The 19,040-nt window shown below is 43.7% G+C and overlaps 1 protein-coding gene across 5 annotated transcripts in view; it reads right to left on the reverse strand.

Annotated features, from left to right (window-relative positions):
* Positions 1 to 19,040, reverse strand: part of DPP6 (dipeptidyl peptidase like 6) — a 1,252,024-nt gene that overhangs the window by 758,988 nt on the left and 473,996 nt on the right. Inside the window, exon 1 of one of the 5 annotated variants that reach the window (XM_070077271.1) lies at positions 3,950 to 11,093. The exons of the other annotated variants lie outside the window; for them this stretch is intronic. Coding sequence (XP_069933372.1) covers positions 3,950 to 4,000 — 51 coding nt within the window. The 5' untranslated portion in view covers positions 4,001 to 11,093. Of the gene's footprint in view, positions 1 to 3,949; positions 11,094 to 19,040 lie in introns of those variants that run through there. 5 annotated transcript variants of the gene reach the window in all.

Consider the following 19,040-nt stretch of genomic DNA (forward strand, 5'->3'; position numbering starts at 1 on the left):
TCACCCTCCAATGGCCGCCGCTGCAGCCGGCGCACCGCGCTGATTCTGGCAGGAGCCAGGAGCCAGGTGCTTTTCCTGGTCTCCCATGGGGTGCAGGGCCCAAGCACCTGGGCCATCCTCCACTGCACTCCCTGGCCATAGCAGAGAGCTGGCCTGGAAGAGGGGCAACCGGGACAGAATCCGGCGCCCCAACCGGGACTAGAACCCGGTGTGCCGGCGCCGCAAGGTGGAGGATTAGCCTATTGAGCCACGGCGCCGGCTCTCTGATGATCATTTTTATGGTCTTGGTTTCCCTGGCTGGACTGTGATGCATAGCAAACATGAAGCAGAGACAACAGAAGAATAGCTTTCTGCAATGTTCCAAGAGTTTATGCTTCAGTTTCTGACTGATTGTAAAATTATCCTGAAAGAGTCTACACAGTGGTGTAGTGAGGTAAGCTGCTGCCTGTGACGCTGGCATCCCACACAAGCACAAGTTCAAGTCCTAGCTGGTCCATTTCTGCCTGTCCAGCTCCTTGCTAATGCTCCTGAGAAAGCAGTGGAAAACGGCTCACATACCTGGACCTCTAACACCTGCGTGGGAGAATGAGAGGGAGTTCCTAGCTCTTGACTTCAGACTGGATGAACCCTGGCTAATGCGGCCATCTGCAGAGTGAACTTTGAGATGGACGATTTCTTTCTCTCTGTCTCTCTCTTTCTCTAATTCTGACTTTCATATCAATTAAATAATCTTGAAAATGAGGCAAAAAAAGAAAAAGAAAGTTGAAGCTTAGGATGTAATGTTACTTTGGACAAAACCATGGGGAAGATAGGATTAAATCAGAATTTCTGGCATTCCATTCATGCTGTATTATATCATGCCCATTATGATGGTGGCAGTCTCAAATGTTCACATTTGGGTTATTTATGTCACTGTAATCAACAGTACAGAGTACACAGCAAAGGGAAACAAAACTATTCTGCTTTCTCTTATAAATTTGAACCAGATTTTCCAGTGCACAGATCTCTGTTATCAAACATCTATTCAATTACATGTATTTACACAGTATACAATAACCAGATTTACAGACTTTCTGGTCAAATCAAAAGGCAATTGCCTACTGTGCAAATGTAGTCTAAAAAACAAAGCCACCAAAAACAGTGACTCTAATACTTTTCTGTTTCCAACTACTGCAGGTAGAACTGCAGTCTTGGATCTGTTTATAAAACTTCTCTCTTATTTCCAAATTCTCCTGATGAAAATATATAAATAAACAGAGGCTATCAAAATTGTGGCAACACTGGCACTGTTTTTAATGGGGAAAATGTAGTGGTTTAATAAAATTCATTTCGGCCGCCGCCGCAGCTCACTAGGCTAATCCTCTGCCTTGCGGCGCCAGCACACCGGGTTCTAGTCCCGGTCGGGGCGCCAGATTTTGTCCCAGTTGCCCCTCTTCCAGGCCAGCTCTCTGCTGTGGCCAGGGAGTGCAGTGGAGGATGGCCCAAGTGCTTGGGCCCTGCACCCCATGGGAGACCAGGAGAAGCACCAGGCTCCTGCCATCGGATCAGCGCGGTGCGCCGGCCACGGCAGCCATTGGAGGGTGAACCAACGGCAAAGGAAGACCTTTCTCTCTGTCTCTCTCTCTCACTGTCCACTCTGCCTGTTAAAAAAATAAAAATAAAAAAAATTCATTCCATGCTAGCACCCTCAAGTCCATCATCTTGAAAGAACCCCTGGCTGCATACCACCTCGGATATGCTTTCCTCAAAACACACTTCAGTACATGCAGTTTTTCACTGGACCAAGCCCTAGCCCTGGGTGGAGCCCCATTCAGCCCATGCCTCATGTGGGGACTGCTTAGGAAGAGAGGCAGGCTGGAGGGAGACGACCAGGGTTTTCCCTTTGCCTGTTTGAATGTGACCTGCACAGCCACTTCTCCACTAAGAGGCTTTTAAATCCTTTATTTGAAACTGTTTCCTAATCTATCTCTGATTTTAAAAACTTTATTAATAATAGCCCGGAGTTATTAACGTAAAACTACCATGAAAAAGGGAATGAATAATTCAGAATGAGATGAGAGGGTAATTATAACACCCACTTAAATGCCCTAAATAATTAAGGAATTCCAGGGATTATTTAGAATTTCCTGGATTGTGAAATTCTTGGCCCCTGGGATCTTCTTTAAAACACAGCTCAGAGATGGCTCCATCAGAAGCTTTGGGATATTGTATTCACTTAGAGGGCTTGGAGATGTTAATGGCTAAAACGAAATTCATTCTGTGGAAGAGAGAATACAAACTCATCGACATATCTACGAGTGACTGACCCAGTACACCTTACGTGACTGAAGAAGAACCTCTCACAGCCTCTAGCCAGATGTAAGACTTCAATAAGACAGCTCACAGTCCTCTAACACTGCAAAGCATGGCACTCGACATTTATTCAGACTTTTCCAGTCACCAGCTGGACAGATGTTTTGTGAATCTGGAGCACAGGGTAATCTGCTTTCCATGTTGTTCAGATTAAATTTCAGAGTTCGAAAGAGCCATTCATTGTACAGATGGGAAATGCAGGACATTAAGCAACTCGCTCAAGATCAAGAGGATAATCCCAGAAACCATACACAGTTGCTTGTCTGACTTTCACCTAGTGATGTCCAAGTTGCGTATAGTGTTTCTACGGAGTTCCATCCTTTAAGTGCTTTAACATCTTCTTGTTTACTCAGAAAAAAAAAATACCTGCTTATTTACTCTGTGTATGCTTTAACTTGGGAAGGGAATGTTTTGGTTCTACCTGGTTGAATGTAGACTCCTGCTTCAGAAGTAATTTCAAAATTAGCAGCAAACTCATACATTACAAGTCTACATAAATGGGTATTACGACTCAACATTTAATTGATAAAAGACATCAGTAATCCCAGGCCCTTCCTAGTAGAGTATCAGATAGAAAGAAAAGCAATTTACCAATACTGCCAGAAACATATTAGATGCACTGACTGTTTGTTAATCTAAGATAATTTTTAATGAGCAAGGTATCAATATTAGCTTTTGAAAAAAGAGCAGAGAACCACATGATGTTAGAGCATAAGGAAACTTAGCCATCCTATGATTCCAGCCCTGTATTACATGGGTAAGGGATTTTGCAGGGTCATCCACTCCTTCCCAGATCCTAAAAATTTTGACTTGATCAGAGTTTGACTCTGATATTGACATGCATGAAAATTTACCAACTCCCCGAATCCCAAGAATTGTGGAAAGAATTGTTTACTTGTTGCTCTGAATCCAGCTTCTGACAACTGAAAATAAGCAACGAAATCCACAGATGTTTTATCTTTCTGTGAAGCGAGGCAAAAGTTGAAATCCCAGAAACTGCTGGCTGTTAGACTAGCTGGGTGCTCATCTTCTCACAACACAGGATTATGGTAATAGTCTAAAGTGTGCATCACACATTTGAAGGGTTTGTGATGACAATGAATGATTTAATAGTGCATTGCAAGCTTGAGACTTTCCTTCTAGTCAGATAGGGTTTCTGATAGAAACGAGATAGGCTAACAGCAAACGCATGCACATTTTATTTTTAGAATTCTGCCTATTTGCCATTGCATTTAATGCTTATATCTGTACCCCCAGGCTAAGATCAGAGTATGCTGTGTGATACCTGGTGGCAGTAAACAGATCAAACACTACACAGTGGCTCATGTGCTAAACTAGCCATTTCAGAAAACTTTTGCACCGAGTAAATACCCAAAGCTGGCTGCTGATTGCACCTGCTGCAGATTAGTCAAAATTAAATTCTAAACCTTTGGCAAGGCATCCGATATCCACCACTGAATCTCCTAATACGAGTTCTATTAGATAATGCAAGTATCTCACGGCACATTTCACACTGTAAGTTAGTTAGCTTTCTTCTTTTTTTTTTCAGAAATTAAACTTTGTTTTTCAGTAAATTTATTTGTGTCCTTCTACTCACCCTCCAAAACTGTTTTAATCTGCTCACTCCAGACACTGTGGAAGCATTCATCCCTGCTGGTCGCAGGTGGAGGTGTGCCCCTTGCAGCCGCCCAGACGTCTGGTGTCGGCAGCGATGTGATGTCCGGGGATTCTTGCAGCAGAGACACTCCCTGGCTTTTAATGCTGCTGCGTACCAACAACCACAGAGTTTGTGTGGAGCACAAAGTAGCCAATAGCTGAACACCGCATTCTCAGCCTCTGGGGATCAGAGGGGAATGAGCCGAGTTGTCCCACTGCAGGCTGAGCCTCTGATCTACTCGGGGCAGGGGAAAAAGGGTGTTTTTTAAATAGCCCTGTCTTCCTCTTCTCATTCCAGATGGGCATAGATGGAGGGACTTATTCAGCTTGGAGAAAGATACTCATGCACAGTCTGAAGCTGACGGTCCCCACAGTACCTGGGCTCGACCTTGCTTCTGATTTGGGTCTGACTTTATACAGGTATGTGTCTGGCACGCTGGGAACAGGGTTTTCTGTCCATGATCCTGATAAAGGCTAAATGCTAACTGCTAAGTGTGGCTGCTCAGAGAAGTAGGGATAGGGCCATTTTCCACTTCATCTTCTGCTGGGAGAATACACAGGCGTTTCAGAGTGGTATGAAGCAGTGTTCAGGGTGGACATTGAGGATGAATCAACAGATGCCTCCTCAACTTCTCAGGGCCTCTGGCAGGAAAATACAGTATGCAGGTGGACTAACCCATCATTCCTGATACTCACTTCTGTAACAGGTCTGGTGTTTAATGCTCCATTTAAGACAATGCTTTGAGCTCAGACTCCATGCCAGGCACTAGGGTAGGCCCTAGGTATGAACATGTGAGGCAGGCAGGTGCTGCCTCTGTGTGTGCTCATGGGGTTTAAGTACAGTTTAGGGACTTAATCCCCTAAGACTGGGAGTTCTTTAAGAGTATAGGCTGAGCCATGATCTCTGTAGTACCTGAGCCCATGCTTAGAGCCAGGAAAGGGAGGAGTGGACAAAGGAATGTATATATCTATGAATTCTGAGACTATCTATGCAGCATTTGGAAGAATAACTCCCTTGAGGTGCTTCTTCCTTTATGGAAATTTAGGAGGAAATACTGGACACATTTAGATAACTTAGTTCACATTCAGAACTTTTTTATAAGATCAGGAGCCTCATCTAAGCAGTTCCTTCAGCTCATCCACACAACTTCTGTCTTTCATCGTCGGCACTGAGATGACTGCTGATTATCATCTAGAAGCAATGAACGGACATCCATCTCTTTGGGATTTTTGTTGGTACAGGTCATTTTAACATAATGAAAGCTATGCATTAAAATGTTGGTCCAGAGGCAGGGATAAAATGATTGAACCAAAGTGCTTGAGATAATGGACTTAATTAGAACAACGGGGTAAGGAAGGAAGGAGGAATAGCATGAAAAGTACTAAGTGCTGGCAGGGCTAGGACGCTGGGGATTCAAGAGCATAAATGGCAAAATGTTAACTCAACTACTAGGAATCTGTGCTTGGGAAGAGAATGCAGAGATTGGTGTCATCAGTGTGTCACCCAGTCTCATCTGCTCAGGAAGACAAAGCAGAGGCAGAGCACCATCTCTCAAGTCCAGGCAGGTGCCACAAAGGTAGGTTGGGAAAGAGAAGTGAGGAAATAGAGAACATTCAGAGCAGAGAACCTGCTTCTGCACGAATATTGAGAGACGGAGAGATAGGACATCAGAGAGCCAGGCACTCCCCCTGAGAGTGGGCTCATCTCACCCCAAGCAGCTAACATGAGGTTTCTCTTTATGTGGGAGGAGAAAATGTTGAGAGTGAGGGCAACACACAAGGTCCCAAAGTGCTCCAAGGAACACAAGGCCAATTTCTATCAGCTGGAATATGTAGGCTACCTCACCCAGGTGGTAGGCTATTGGCCTGTATTCCCAATGGATATCATCATTATCTTTTGTATGTAAGCAGTGCTGGTTGCCAAACTATCGGTCCACCTCTGCTGAACACGTGTTCCCATTCCTGGCCCATCAGGGCCAGGAGGAGCCACATGACAGTTTGGCTCAGTGTGCTCTGGAAGGAAGCACCATGGGACTGCAGCAACAGTAACTTAAACTGTCACTGCCTTCTCTCTAGCAGGGTCACCAGCACGAGGAGGTGCAGAGCGGAGCCCTCTGCAGACCAGCCGTGGACAGGTTGGCACGCCTTCCTCCTTGGAGCCTCAGACAACGTGGAGTTCTTACCTAGTATCCTGGTGGTTACAACCTGTAAAGCAATTTCTTTAATCTGTAATTTTCCCCCACCCAATCAATAATTAGCCCCAAATTAATTTTAGGGTTTCAGTGTGTGCTGGCATTTTGCAATTTTCTAAGTGAGAAGACCAGCTTGTTCATCTTTCTGAACCATGATAAGAATCACACTTCACCAATCCAGACCCAATTTAAGTCCATACAGAGATGCAAGGGATCAAAAAAATTTTTTGACAGGCAGAGTTAGACAGTGAGAGAGAGAGAGACAGAGAGAAAGGCCTTCCTTCTGTTGGTTCACCCCCAAATGGCCGCTACGGCCGGTGCGCTGTGCTGATCCGAAGCCAGGAACCAGGTGCTTCCTCCTGGTCTCCCATGCGGGTGTAGGGCCCAAGCACTTGGGCCATCCTCCACTGCACTCCCGGGCTACAGCAGAGAGCTGGACTGGAAGAGGGGCAACCGGGACAGAATCCAGTGCCCAACCGAGACTAGAACCCAGGGTACCAGCGCAGCAGGCTGAGGATTAGCCAAGTGAGCCGCAGCGCTGGCCAAAATGATTGTTTTTAAACTCATACCAAATTATCTGTGAGACATAATCCAAAATATGCTATACATTTTTATCCATTAGTTTAGATGAATAGGGTAGGTTGGGTAAACATGGCTCCTGCTTGGCTACATGAAGAGGTCAGAAGACCAAGATGTATATTCCAGGCCATCATTAATAGGCTTTCTCTGTTTGAGCCATGCATACTACAGACATAAACCAACAAAGCACTGGGAAATCTCTGGCCCCTACAAGGAGGGGCAGAATGGCTGGGGAGGGGAGAAATGTTAGTGCCTCTCAAATTACGCCATGTCACCAAAGTCTAGACAGTGGCATCCCCTTCTTATCTGAAAGATAGTACATTAGTTTGTCTGTGGGGAAGACCAAGAGAAAGAAATGGTCATAATCTCATGTGCTTAAAATTTACTGGAACTAGAACCACTCACAAGCAGTTTTCAAGGGGCATGCTCTTGTATTTGGGAACCGAAATGCATCAGCTCTGCATGTAGTCTATTGATCATGTCATCAATATGGAGACAGCAAGTGAATACTCCTAGGGCTCTCCCACTTTCCACTTAGGAGAAGTCGCAAGTTAAGCAGCACAAAGAGCTACAGGAATTGGTATTGCTGACAAAAGGATTCCAAGGCAAGGGACCTGAGCTGGCAGGGTTTCCGGTATTTCGCCCGCTTCCAGACTTATGTAAGTAAGACCTATGGCTAAAGACCAAGAAAAGCTGATTCATAATTAATTGACAGCTGATGGGAATAATGTGGACTTGAATTTACATGATTTTGGAGAGGTAGAAATGATGGATTTGTAACCCTGGAAACAGGCTGTAGGGAAACTTAGCTTCAGAGAAAACTTTAAATCACCGGAAATATGGGTCAGAAAGTGTGGCTTTTTGACACTTCTGTTTTTTTATTATGGAAGTTTCTTTTTAAAAATATTTAATTCTTAGAATACTTTTCCCAAATCACTTAAAAATGGGATATTCATCGATCTCAGCATTTAAGGAAAGGCAAAAGCTTTTGAAATTTCAAAAACATTGATAAAAACTCAAATATTTTTTTCTGACAGGCAGAGTGGACAGTGAGAGAGAGAGAGACAGAGAGAAAGGTCTTCCTTTGCCATTGGTTCACCCTCCAATGGCCACTGCAGCCGGCGCACCGCGCTGATCCAAAGTTAGGAGCCAGGTGCTTCTCCTGGTCTCCCATGCGGGTGCAGGGCCCAAGCACCTGGGCCATCCTCCACTGCCTTCCCGGGCCACAGCAGAGAGCTGGCCTGGAAGAGGGGCAACCGGGACAGAATCTGGTGCCCCGACCGGGACTAGAACCCGGTGTGCCGGCGCCGCAGGCGGAAGATTAGCCTATTGAGCCGCAGCGCCGGCCTAAAAACTCAAATATTTTATCATTTAGCTATAATAAATATACGCTATACTTCCTCAATTTCTATGTGAAATGAAAAGCTTGTTTTTCAACATTTTAAACCAACATCCTCTTGTGAGATTCCAAATTCTTCTAAGAAGTAGTTGGTAAATCAAAATTTGCAATGCTATTTTAGCTTAAATTGTGTTAACATAGCATTAACAATTTATTGGAGAAAATTGGAGTAGGAGTCAATGAAAGAGTTGCCTTCCCTGAAGTTTTGCCTTCCTACACGCATGAACTCAAAGTGATGGCAAGGAGAGCGATCTACCTACCTACGATGGGAGGCCATGGTGGAAATTAGCAACCTTGAATGCAAGGCTCATGCTGTGCAAATATGGAAGTGAGGCAACAACAGGCAGCTTCCCATGGCAAGCCAGCGAAGACAAGGATGAACAAGCTGACAACCAGCCTGAGCCAAACAAGGGCTGTAACTTAGAGGATAAAGGAATGACAGCCTTAAAGGCATTAGTGTGTTGGTTTGGGGAGAGGAGGGTTTGATTAACACCAATTTCTCAGGGACAACATTTACAAAACAGTGGACATGTGCATGCACAAAAAGTAGATATTTCAAAAAACTTTGCACCAAATTAACTTATAGTTCCATGTGTCCACAAACTTTTTGAAGTGCGCTCATAGAAGGGTAGATTATAGGGAATCTAGCTCCAGAATGCCAATGTTCGGCCCGGTAGCTTCTAACATAAACACCTGTCTCAAGACCCATATTTTCTAATCTGCCTGCAGTGATCACTTAAATACTCTTTCTCTAGTCACTCCCTCCTGTACACAAACACATTGCACTACCATCTGGGGCCTCATTTGGTCCTGAATGTACCCTACAAATTCAGGAGTACAAGAAAAATCCATTTCCTTATTTTCTTTAGAGTAATGAGAATTTGAATCCAAAGCTCTGGTCCAACAAACAGGCTGCAGGGCAGTGAATCTCTGTCACCACTTGGGGCATTTGCCCCAGGGCCCCATGGGATGATGCAGCGCCCAGGCAAGAAAAGCCTGAGCCGGCGTTGCAGCCTATTAGGTTAAGCCTCCGCCTGTGGTGCCAGCATCGCATGTAGGCACGGGTTCATGTCCCGGCTGCTCTCTTCCTATCCAGCTCTCTGCTAAGGGCCTGGGAAAGCAGCAGAACATGGACCCAAGTGCTTGGGCCCCTGCACCCACGTGGGAGATATGGAAGAAGCGCCTGGCTCCTGGTTTTCGATTGGCCCAGCTCTGGCTGTTGCAGTCATTTGGGTACTGAACCAGTAGAAGGAAGACCTTTCTCTCTCTCTCAAATAAATTAATAAATCTTAAAAAAAATTAGAAGAGGCCTTTGGGTAATATATAATAACTGCAGGAATCAGTTCATCTTGCATCATCACTCCATTAGGTGTGATACCCTGGCTGCTTCTGTGCTGTTCCAGGACACAAAACTCTTGGGAAGTACTAGGGGCCAGAAAAGCGGAAACCAGCCCCTGGAAAGACACCATCCAGCCTTCCCGTTGCAGTCTTGCCACCTTCCCTGGGCTCCATCTGGAAGCAGCACACAGATCCCTGCTACTGGCCAAGTGCTATTGGCCAATGTGCAGTTGGGGACTGTTCCTCTTCTCACTGTTTCTGAGGGCTTTCCTCGCTCCCTCGCCCAATCTGCAGCCCCCAAATTAAACTGCAAGGAGCCATCACAGAGTGAGGCAGGGTGATCCATGAGCAGAGATCTTTCCACACTGTAAGATACCCTACTGTAAGAGGCAGATTGGATGGTGACTTCCTTCAAACACAGAGGTATTGTGTCTGAAGGTCTCTGCTCAGTGGACAGCCTTTCACATATCCTAAAATAGAGGCCGTCCTCTAGAACTGGTGATTTTCACGGTTTTCCTTTTGCAAGGACCCATGACTTACTAGAACTATGATATGCTTGCTAGGGATGGGTAGAGAAAGCCCATTTGTTGTACTTTTCTGCCTTCCTGTGGTTTTTGGCTTTGTGGTCAAGGACTGAAGATAGCAGCCAAAAAAATAAATAAATAAAAGACGGTCAGCACGAAAGCACTTTACGCGAGGTGTGGTGGCCTTGAAGCCTCCGCTATTTTAGTTTGTTCAACAGCGACTTCTTTGCTTCCTGCGCAAATGGCGGATGCCAGGCTGTGTGTAGTAATTGCAGGATGTTGTCTATATAAAAGTTGTAGCTTTGAATTAGCAATGACCTTTTGCTCTTCAAATCTCATTGAACAGAAAGAAATGTGCAAATCCCATCTTCTGCAGGGACTAAGTATCAAGTCTGAAAACCTACTCTCTTGATCCGGAGCTGTGTTTGTTTGCCCTCAGTGCCTCCTGGGATACCGTGGTGGGTGAAAGGGAGTGGCCCACTCTGTGTCACAGTTTGGTCTCACGGGAAGAGCCCAGTCCACAGCATTCCTGCCTCTGCATCTGACTGTGCTCATCTTACTTTTCAGAGCCTCATTGTTCTCTATCACTACATGGCAAAGATAATACATTCTGTAGTGTCTGCAAGTTATGATAGGTATCTAATTCTACATCCACCATGAGCCTTTCACTAATGCTGTGCCTTATTTTTACATTAAAGTAGGGTGTCATTCTTACCACTCTTCCTACGGCAGTACTAATGTTATAATTGTCATTGCCTAGCATCTCAAAGGAGACTGGGTAATGAGAGGGCTCCTCCCATCAAAACACATCCGTGGCCCAGCATCGTGGCACAGTCAGTTAAGCCACCAGCTTCTCAAATGAGCGCTGGTTTGACTTGGCTGCTCCACTTCCAATCCTGCTCCTTACTAATTTGCCTGAGAAGACAGCAGAAGATGGCCCACGTACTTGAGTCTCTTTCGCCCACATGGGAGAACTAGACGAGCTTGTGCATCCTGGCTTTGGCCACTTGGGGAGTGAACCAGTGGATGGAAGCTTCACTCATTCTCATTCTCTCTCTCTTTCTCTCTCTCTCTCTTCCTCTCCCTCCCTCCCTTCCCTCCTCTTTATAACTCTGCCTCTCAAATAAATAATTCTTTTTAAAAAAGAGATATGAATTATTTATACCAGAGATGATTCTTTTAAAAAGCATGGAAAAGACAAAACAATCCCTTTCCTGGGAGAAATTGTGAGCATTAAGTATTTCACGAGTCCACACTGTGCTTACTTGAGTGCCAATGTCCTTGCTAAGGGGCCTTTGACACCTCCGCAAACAACTGGCAGCTCTGAGTTTGAACACGGCCATTGCTCTTTAGCTTTCTTCAGTGTCATATCATTTTTCTCTATTGCTTTATTACCACTGCCACTGCTTAAAACTAACAAAACATTTGACTTTTATCCTTTCCTTCTTGTACGTCTTATGTTTAAAGTCACATACCTCTTTAATTTTCATAATTTAAACTTTTTAAAAACTCAATCTCATGCGTGAAGCTAATTTTGAAGGTGCTTCTATCTACATGGCATTTGCATTCCAAATCAAGCAGGATTTAACCATATATGGAAGACATTCATTTCTATCCATCTGTAGTCAGCTACCTTCCTATTTTCATTTGCATAGATATATCTGGGAAATTCCCAAAGCATTTTTCTCATAAGAAGTAGAAAATAATTTCTATTGACATAATTCATAAGTTTGCAGATGGAGGGAAGCCCCAAGATTCTTTACAGGACAACCCTATACCAAGGCAGGACAGAGAGGCAGACAGGAGAGTTTTGATGGGAGGCCCAGTGCACAGGAGAGTGACAGACCACCGACTGTGCTTTTCAAGATTAGCATAGGGCAGTGCTGCTCAAATATCCCTGGCCATTTTACACAGTGGCTCTGGACACACACAGAGAGACACCTACATATACACAGAGATGCACACACTGAAATGCACGCTTCATCAAACACACTTGTCTTTACCACTTTGCAAGGCATTCTGATAATATTTTCCTTTCTTGCCATTCTCTTCTTTGCTTTTCAGAAGACAGTCTGACTATATTGATTTCACGATCCACTGGGTCTCAATCAGCTGTTTAAAAAACACTGGAGTACAGCAGTTGTTTTCAATTGCTGATATGTGGAAGAACTGCCTGGATATTTGCCAAAAATGTACATCTCCTCCCACATCCCCCCAGAGATTGCGATTCAGTAAATATGGAGAGATTCACAGAATGCTACACTGTTAACTTATTTCCCAGAGGATGCAGCTGGTTTCCAGATAATTCTTTGCGCTGAACCACAATCTATCTTTCATTCAACTCGCTTGGTTAGGGCATATTTCTAAGAAGGAATTTTGTCACACATTTAGAGTAGCCAATTATCTTGAACCTATTCCACTGGCATACAATATAGATCATCCCTGAATATGGACAGTGTTGGTAAGAAAGCAACTGAGGCATAAAGTCATGATGAGATCAGCACAAATCTACCCTTCTAGAAGAAAAACAAACAAATGAATGCATACCTGGAAGCCCCCAGTCTGCCAGTGCATGATGGGCAAATTAGTGTTCTGTTGCAGATGTAAGCTTGTCACAAATTTAGCGGCTTTAAGACAACACCCAGGAATCATTGCATCGTTTGTAGATGAGAGATCCAGGATAGTGTGGCTGGGTTTTCTGTTGAGGGTCTGAGAAGGTGGAGATCAACACACTGGTAGAGTTGGATTTCTCTTTGCAAGCTCTAGGGAAGAATTCACTTCAAATTCATGGAGGATCTAGAACCTTCTCAGGCCTTCTTTTTCCATCAAACACTAACACATTGAGTTCCCTTGGTTCAGATGGCTTTGGCCTTTTCTACTAAGGGATTACCCAGATTATACAATGGTATTGCCAACCACGATTCCACCTACAACATCCCTTTTGTTATAATTATGTACCATATATACTCATGGGTGTAACAAACACCAGGGCACAGAGATGGTAGGAACCATCATTTCTGCCTCCTAGATGAGGTCAGTGACATCCATTTCTTGTAAAAGGCAGTATTAAGAATAATTCAGAAATAAAGCATTTTAGCTGGTAAATAATTCTAAATTAAGTAATATTAAAATAAAAATTAATTTAAATGTTTGAAGTTTTATCCTATTGACTGTCAATTCTTCTAGGAATATTTCCACGGGGAAATGAATGACACACATAGTACTGGTTATTTCAGAGGTTTACAGCCAGCAAGAATCCTCTAAAACTTTCTTGAATCATTTATCTCCATAGTCATTTTTGCCAAAGGGAAGCTCAGACATGCAGTATGTAGACAGAAGCCCTCCGTAGCCACATGGTGAGTGAACAGTCAGAGACATCCAGCCCAGTTGCCCTGGGGATCACGGATGAGTCACCCAGCCGGACCCTCTGCAAAGTCCTGACCCACAACATAATGGGAATGATACGTTCATCTTGATCATCGTTGGTCATACAGCGGTCAATAATTGGCATGGCAACTGTATACAGGTTTCAAAGAATTATGAAACAAAGAATTAGGTGTTTGGCCTGGAAGCTAAGATGCCCGTGTACTTGGGTTTGATTCCCAGCTCTGACATCTGACCCCAGCATTTCTGCTGATACAGACTAATAGGCAGTGGATGATGGCTCAAGCAGTTAGGTCCCTATCACCCACTTGGGAGAACTGGATGTTGTTTTTGGCTCCTGTCTTTAGCGTTGGCCCAGCTCTACCCACTGCAGGCATTTGGGGAAAGAATCAGCAAGTGATTCTCCGTTTGTCTATCTCAGTCTCTATTTCTCTGCCTCTCATAAAAATAAAATTGTAATATAAACTTAAATGAAATTGAAAAATAAGTACACAAAAAGTTAACTTGGTGTAAGTTGGTGGTATGACCAGACTGAAAATAGTTCCAATGACTGGATTATTTAGCCATTTTTATTTCTTAGTGGATATAATCAAAGGACAAAAAGAGCCACAAAGAATTCTTAAAGCATTTCCAGTAATGACTGTGTCTAAAATAGTACTAATACTATTCTGAAACTATTATGTATATTTTATAGCATAAAGTAAATACTACCATTTTAATGTCCTTACAGAAAAATATTTTTGAAGATTGTATACGTTTAAGTGTGTGTGAGAGAGATGCACTTCTTAGCCACAAATGCCAACTGTCTTCACAACTCAGCTATCACTGTTGTGCCATTCCTAGGCTTTTTCATGGGTTAATACCGTAATTATTTGGAAATCAAGTACTAAGAACGTATGATTGGTCAAATCGCTCCCAATTTCACTTACATGGAACATGAAAAGTAGATTGAGTAAGGGACTCTGGAAGAGGAGAGGAAGAAGAGAGGAAAAAACTACTTAAGAGAAATTGGAAGTGGGGCAGTGTTTTGGCACAGCAGGTTAGGTCACTGGTGCCGGTTCTAGTCCTGGCTGCTCCACTTCTGGGGCTGCCCCCTGCTGATGCACCTGGGAAAGCAGTGGAGGATGGCTCAAGTGCTCGGGCTCCTGCAACCAACATGGCAAACTGAGATGCAGCTCCTGGCTCCTGGCTCCAGCTTGGCCCAGCCCTAGCTGTTGTGGCCATTTGCGGAGGGAACCAGTGGAGGGATAATCTCTCTCTCTCCTCCTGGTATGTCTCTCTCACGCCCTCCTTCTCTCCCTCTCTCTCTCTCTCTTTCTGTAACTCTGCTTTAAATACAATAAATAAATCTAGAAAAAAAAGAGAAACTGGAGGAAGACATTTTGATGTGATGGCAAAGAGGGGAGAAGGAGACGTGAATAGGGTAAACAGAGAATACAGAACTTGAGAGGCAGGAAATGAGCAATTTGCATTCAACACAGGGATCTAAAGTCTCCAGTGAAATATACAAAAATAAGTTGCTTAACCTTGGGGATATTGATTTAACAACAAAAAGTCAGGCCTGCAGCAATGAAGAAATGGTGATAAAAAGAAGGCTGTAAATAAAGCACAATATTTCCAGCAGGTCCGCCAGCATGGACAGGCTCAATTTTAGACGCCACGAGGCCTAGGTCTATGATCTGAATGTGTTCTCCAGCTCATGTTTTGGAAACACGATCATCCAGCAGAGGATAAGCATTAGGAGGGAATTCTGGATTCATGGTGTTGTGGTGGGAGTGGCTTAGCTACAAAAGCCAGTTTGGCTTTCTCTTTCCCTTCCACTTCCCATCTGGGATGATGCAGCAAATGAGCCCTTGCCTGATGCCAGCCCCTCATTCTTGGATTTTCCAGCTTCCAGAACTTGTCTCAGGAATTCTGTTATAGCAGCATAAACAGAGGAAGGCAGTCTTCTAATTTCATAATTAGTGATGAGAGGCTGTCTCTTAGCAGGTAGAAACCCTTAGCATTAATATCCAATAGACAGCTCTCTAATTCAAAAATATTTTGTGCGCTGGAGGTCTGTCTCACAACAATGTGAATGTACTTCACACTGCTGAGCAAAAACACTTGAAAAAGATTAAGATGGTAAATTCTATGTCATGTGTTGTTTCTAAACAATGAGATGTGTTATGAGCTGTGTCAGGCACTACAAATGGGTCTGTTCATCTACCTCTTCTCAACCATGTAAGGTTTTTTTTTTTTTTTTTTTTTTTTTTTTTTTTTTTTTTATTTGACAGGCAGAGTTAGACAGTGAGAAAGACACAGAGAGAAAGGTCTTCCTTCCATTGGTTCACCTCCCAAGTGGCTGCTACGGTTGGCGCTGCGCCGATCCGAAACCAGGAGCCAGGTGCTTCCTCCTGGTCTCCCATGTGGGTGCAGAGCCCAAGCACTTGGGCCATCTTCCACTGCCCTCCCAGGCCACAGCAGAGAGCTGGACTGCAAGAGGAACAGCCGAGACAGAATCGGCGCCCCAACCGGGACTAGAACCCAGGGTGCTGGTGCCACAGGCGGAGGATGAGCCTAGTGAGCTGCGGCGCCGGCCCCATGTAAGGTTTTACTATTAGCATTTTCAAGTGGGCACAGGAAACTTTGGGAAAGCTAGAAACGTACTCAAGTTGTGTCACTAGCATCAAAGAAACACTGTGATTCAAGTTCCCTGGTCATAACCATTTTTACTCTGTTCTCAACCAAAGGAAATTATAAATAGGACAAGAAAAAAATTCTTGTCTTAAAAATAGTCTATGCCACGAAGGATAAGAGAATCTTGTGTGGGCAGCTGGGCACGTATGGAGCATACCCATGTCTGCAGGGTGGTCATCACCGAAAAGAAATCCCACCAGGAGGTCCAGATACGAGCTTTTACAGGATGCAGGGACACCTGTTTATAACTAATGTGGGCAGAACTGCCTGGAGCCATGCCCCACAGAGTGAAGAACTGGAGACCTAGCTAAAACCTTCTGAGCACACCTTGAAGAACAACTGTCAAATCACCTCAAGCCACAGAATAGCAAATGACACATGTGCTACTAACCATTAGGGGAACTTGGGGCATTTTGAGCAAAAATCTCCACCCACCTAATATATGAAGAATATCTTTTTTTAAAAATATGATACAGAGACTTTTAACATATGACAAGAGGCTTGCAGCTGACCTGTACCTGTGCAGGAAACAAACAAATAAAAACCAAGAACTCCCCTTCTTTAGCCAATCACTCAACCCCCAGGCATAATCGCTACTCATTTCCCTTCCTAATAAATGTCTCTTGTAAAAGCTGTTGGTGGAATCTGACTTGAGCATTGCTTCTGGCTCGTTACTCAGCTGCTGGTAAAGAACTCTCTGCTAAAGGCCATGGCTTGGGTGTCTGGCTGTTCTGAAGCACATGTCCAACTGCACTCACACTGGACAGGGCAGAAGCACTGACACTCTGAAGTAGCCTCAGCTCTTTGAAGGCCATGGATGTCCAACTCGTTTGGAGAAGCTGCGATGATCGTCAGAAATTCAGACTCACTCCACTTTGGTGCCCATTCCTTGCTGAGCTCCAAAGAAGGATTAAACCTGTCTTCACCAACATGTGAATTTTGTTTCTGTACCCTTCAACAACACAGACTCGACCACTGGAGTCGAGAGAAGTCAGTTATTTGCTGAAAGCCACAGCTGGCCAGCTGCAAAAGAAAGAAGGCAGGAGTATCAGAAAGAAGTGGGGAATGAATGCCCAGAAAGAGTGTTAACAACAAAATCAGGCAGAGGAGTGGAGTGAAAGAGCCTCAAAGCAGCGGAAGGGCTAGGCAGTAGAGGATGGAGGGAAAGGATGGAGGCAGCAGGAGACCATGGTCTTTGTAAATGAAAGCAAAAGTAAAAATAAAAACATAATGTCAACCTTACCTCTAGGGTCTGCTCAAGTAACCTAGATACCCTCGTGGAAGGGGCCAACATTTACATAAAACATTTATATAAAAATATTTATATAAAAACTGAAAATAAGAATCCTTAATTACTTTTGCAACTTTTAAAATATCAATTCTTTAAAAGAAATTATGATGACTTCTACTTCATCCATGTGGGCACAGCCAGAAACCATCTTGCTGTACAGATATGGTAATGTTAACGTTATTGGGATAAACTAACCAAGACTTCAACTGGGCCAAGAAACAAACTCTATTGGCCAAACTTCTTCTGAAAGAAAATTAAAGTCGTTAGGATTTGAGATTCATTCTAACATAACCCAACAGGAAATCCATTTACTCCTGACATTGTTTTTAAATATCAAAATACCCTACTCTTTGCTATAGTTGCTTTCACATTATGGGTTCCTAACAAACAAGGTAGATTTCTTTCTGAAAACACACTTGTAAATAATGTTTTCTCGTAAGGCCTGCAACCACAGTGGTCTCAAAATTTTGGGAGACCAATCACATTTGCCTCTGCTAAGTCTGGAGGTGTGTTCCAAGATTCTGAATATGGCTCGGTTAGAGGGCAGCGAATCCTTCTCACAGGAGACAGACGTTTCAGGAGCTTGATTTTGGGCTCGTCTTTGGTCACATAACCTCTCTGGATCCCAATGTGTGCATTTATAACCCAGGAATAACAGTGTTTGCCATGTTTCATTCATAGTGTTAGTGAGGAAAAACAGAAAATTACTTGCCAGTGTAAAATATGCTCAAAAGAGAAATTACTGTCTCAGAGATTCTGCATTTGCGGTAATCAGAAAAAATATTTAGTTTCCATTATACACATACATATTGCTATATAATTGGAGAGGAGAATAGAGAATGGTGGAGGCTGTTCAGTTCCCACAGGTTTAGCTGGTGACTCTTGGCCTCCTACTGCAGATTATAAAGGCAAGGCAGTGAGATTGTGACCATAAGTATACTTCTTTTATTATCTCTTCCCGGGGAGAGAAAGGTAGTCACTCATAGTACAATAACCACTACGTGCCAGCCACTGAGTTGGGCTTGCGGATACTGCAGGCACAAAATACAACGTACACTGCTCTTAGATTTCCCAAGCTCAGGGAACCACGTGAACTACTCTTAGCTATGAAGAATGAACATTTGGAAGTGGATTTGTCTGACAGTGTATTGAGAGTTTACAGTCATTAAAAAAGTCAAGTGGCCCAAGCCTTATTTGACAGAGGAAAAACAGAAACTCACAGATGTCCAGCAACGAGTCCAAGGTCACAACAACAAGAAGTTTACTTCCAGACTCAGAGGACACAGTTCTAGCTTTAAGTAAACCGATATATCCCTTCGATTTTCTAAACCAGCAGCAGGAAAATGAGATGTCAAAATCACAGCGTCAATCAACCACCAGCTTAAAATGAAGAAATGACTTCAGTCATTGGGCAAACTAATTCTCCAACTTAAAAAGCAGCATGGGGCAGTCGCCCAGGCTTTGAGATAAAAGGTGTTAACTCAAAGAGAGAGGATGAACAGATCCATTGAGACCAGGCTAGAAGGAATAATTCTCATAGGGTCTAGATCTGTGCAGGTCTCCTTTGTTATTTTTAAAGATTTTATTTATTTATTTGACAGGTAGAGTTACAGACAGTGAGAGGGAAAGACAGAGAGAAAGGTCTT

The sequence above is a fragment of the Oryctolagus cuniculus genome, chromosome 7 (assembly GCF_964237555.1).
Source record: "Oryctolagus cuniculus chromosome 7, mOryCun1.1, whole genome shotgun sequence".
Classification (NCBI taxonomy): Eukaryota; Metazoa; Chordata; class Mammalia; order Lagomorpha; family Leporidae; genus Oryctolagus; species Oryctolagus cuniculus.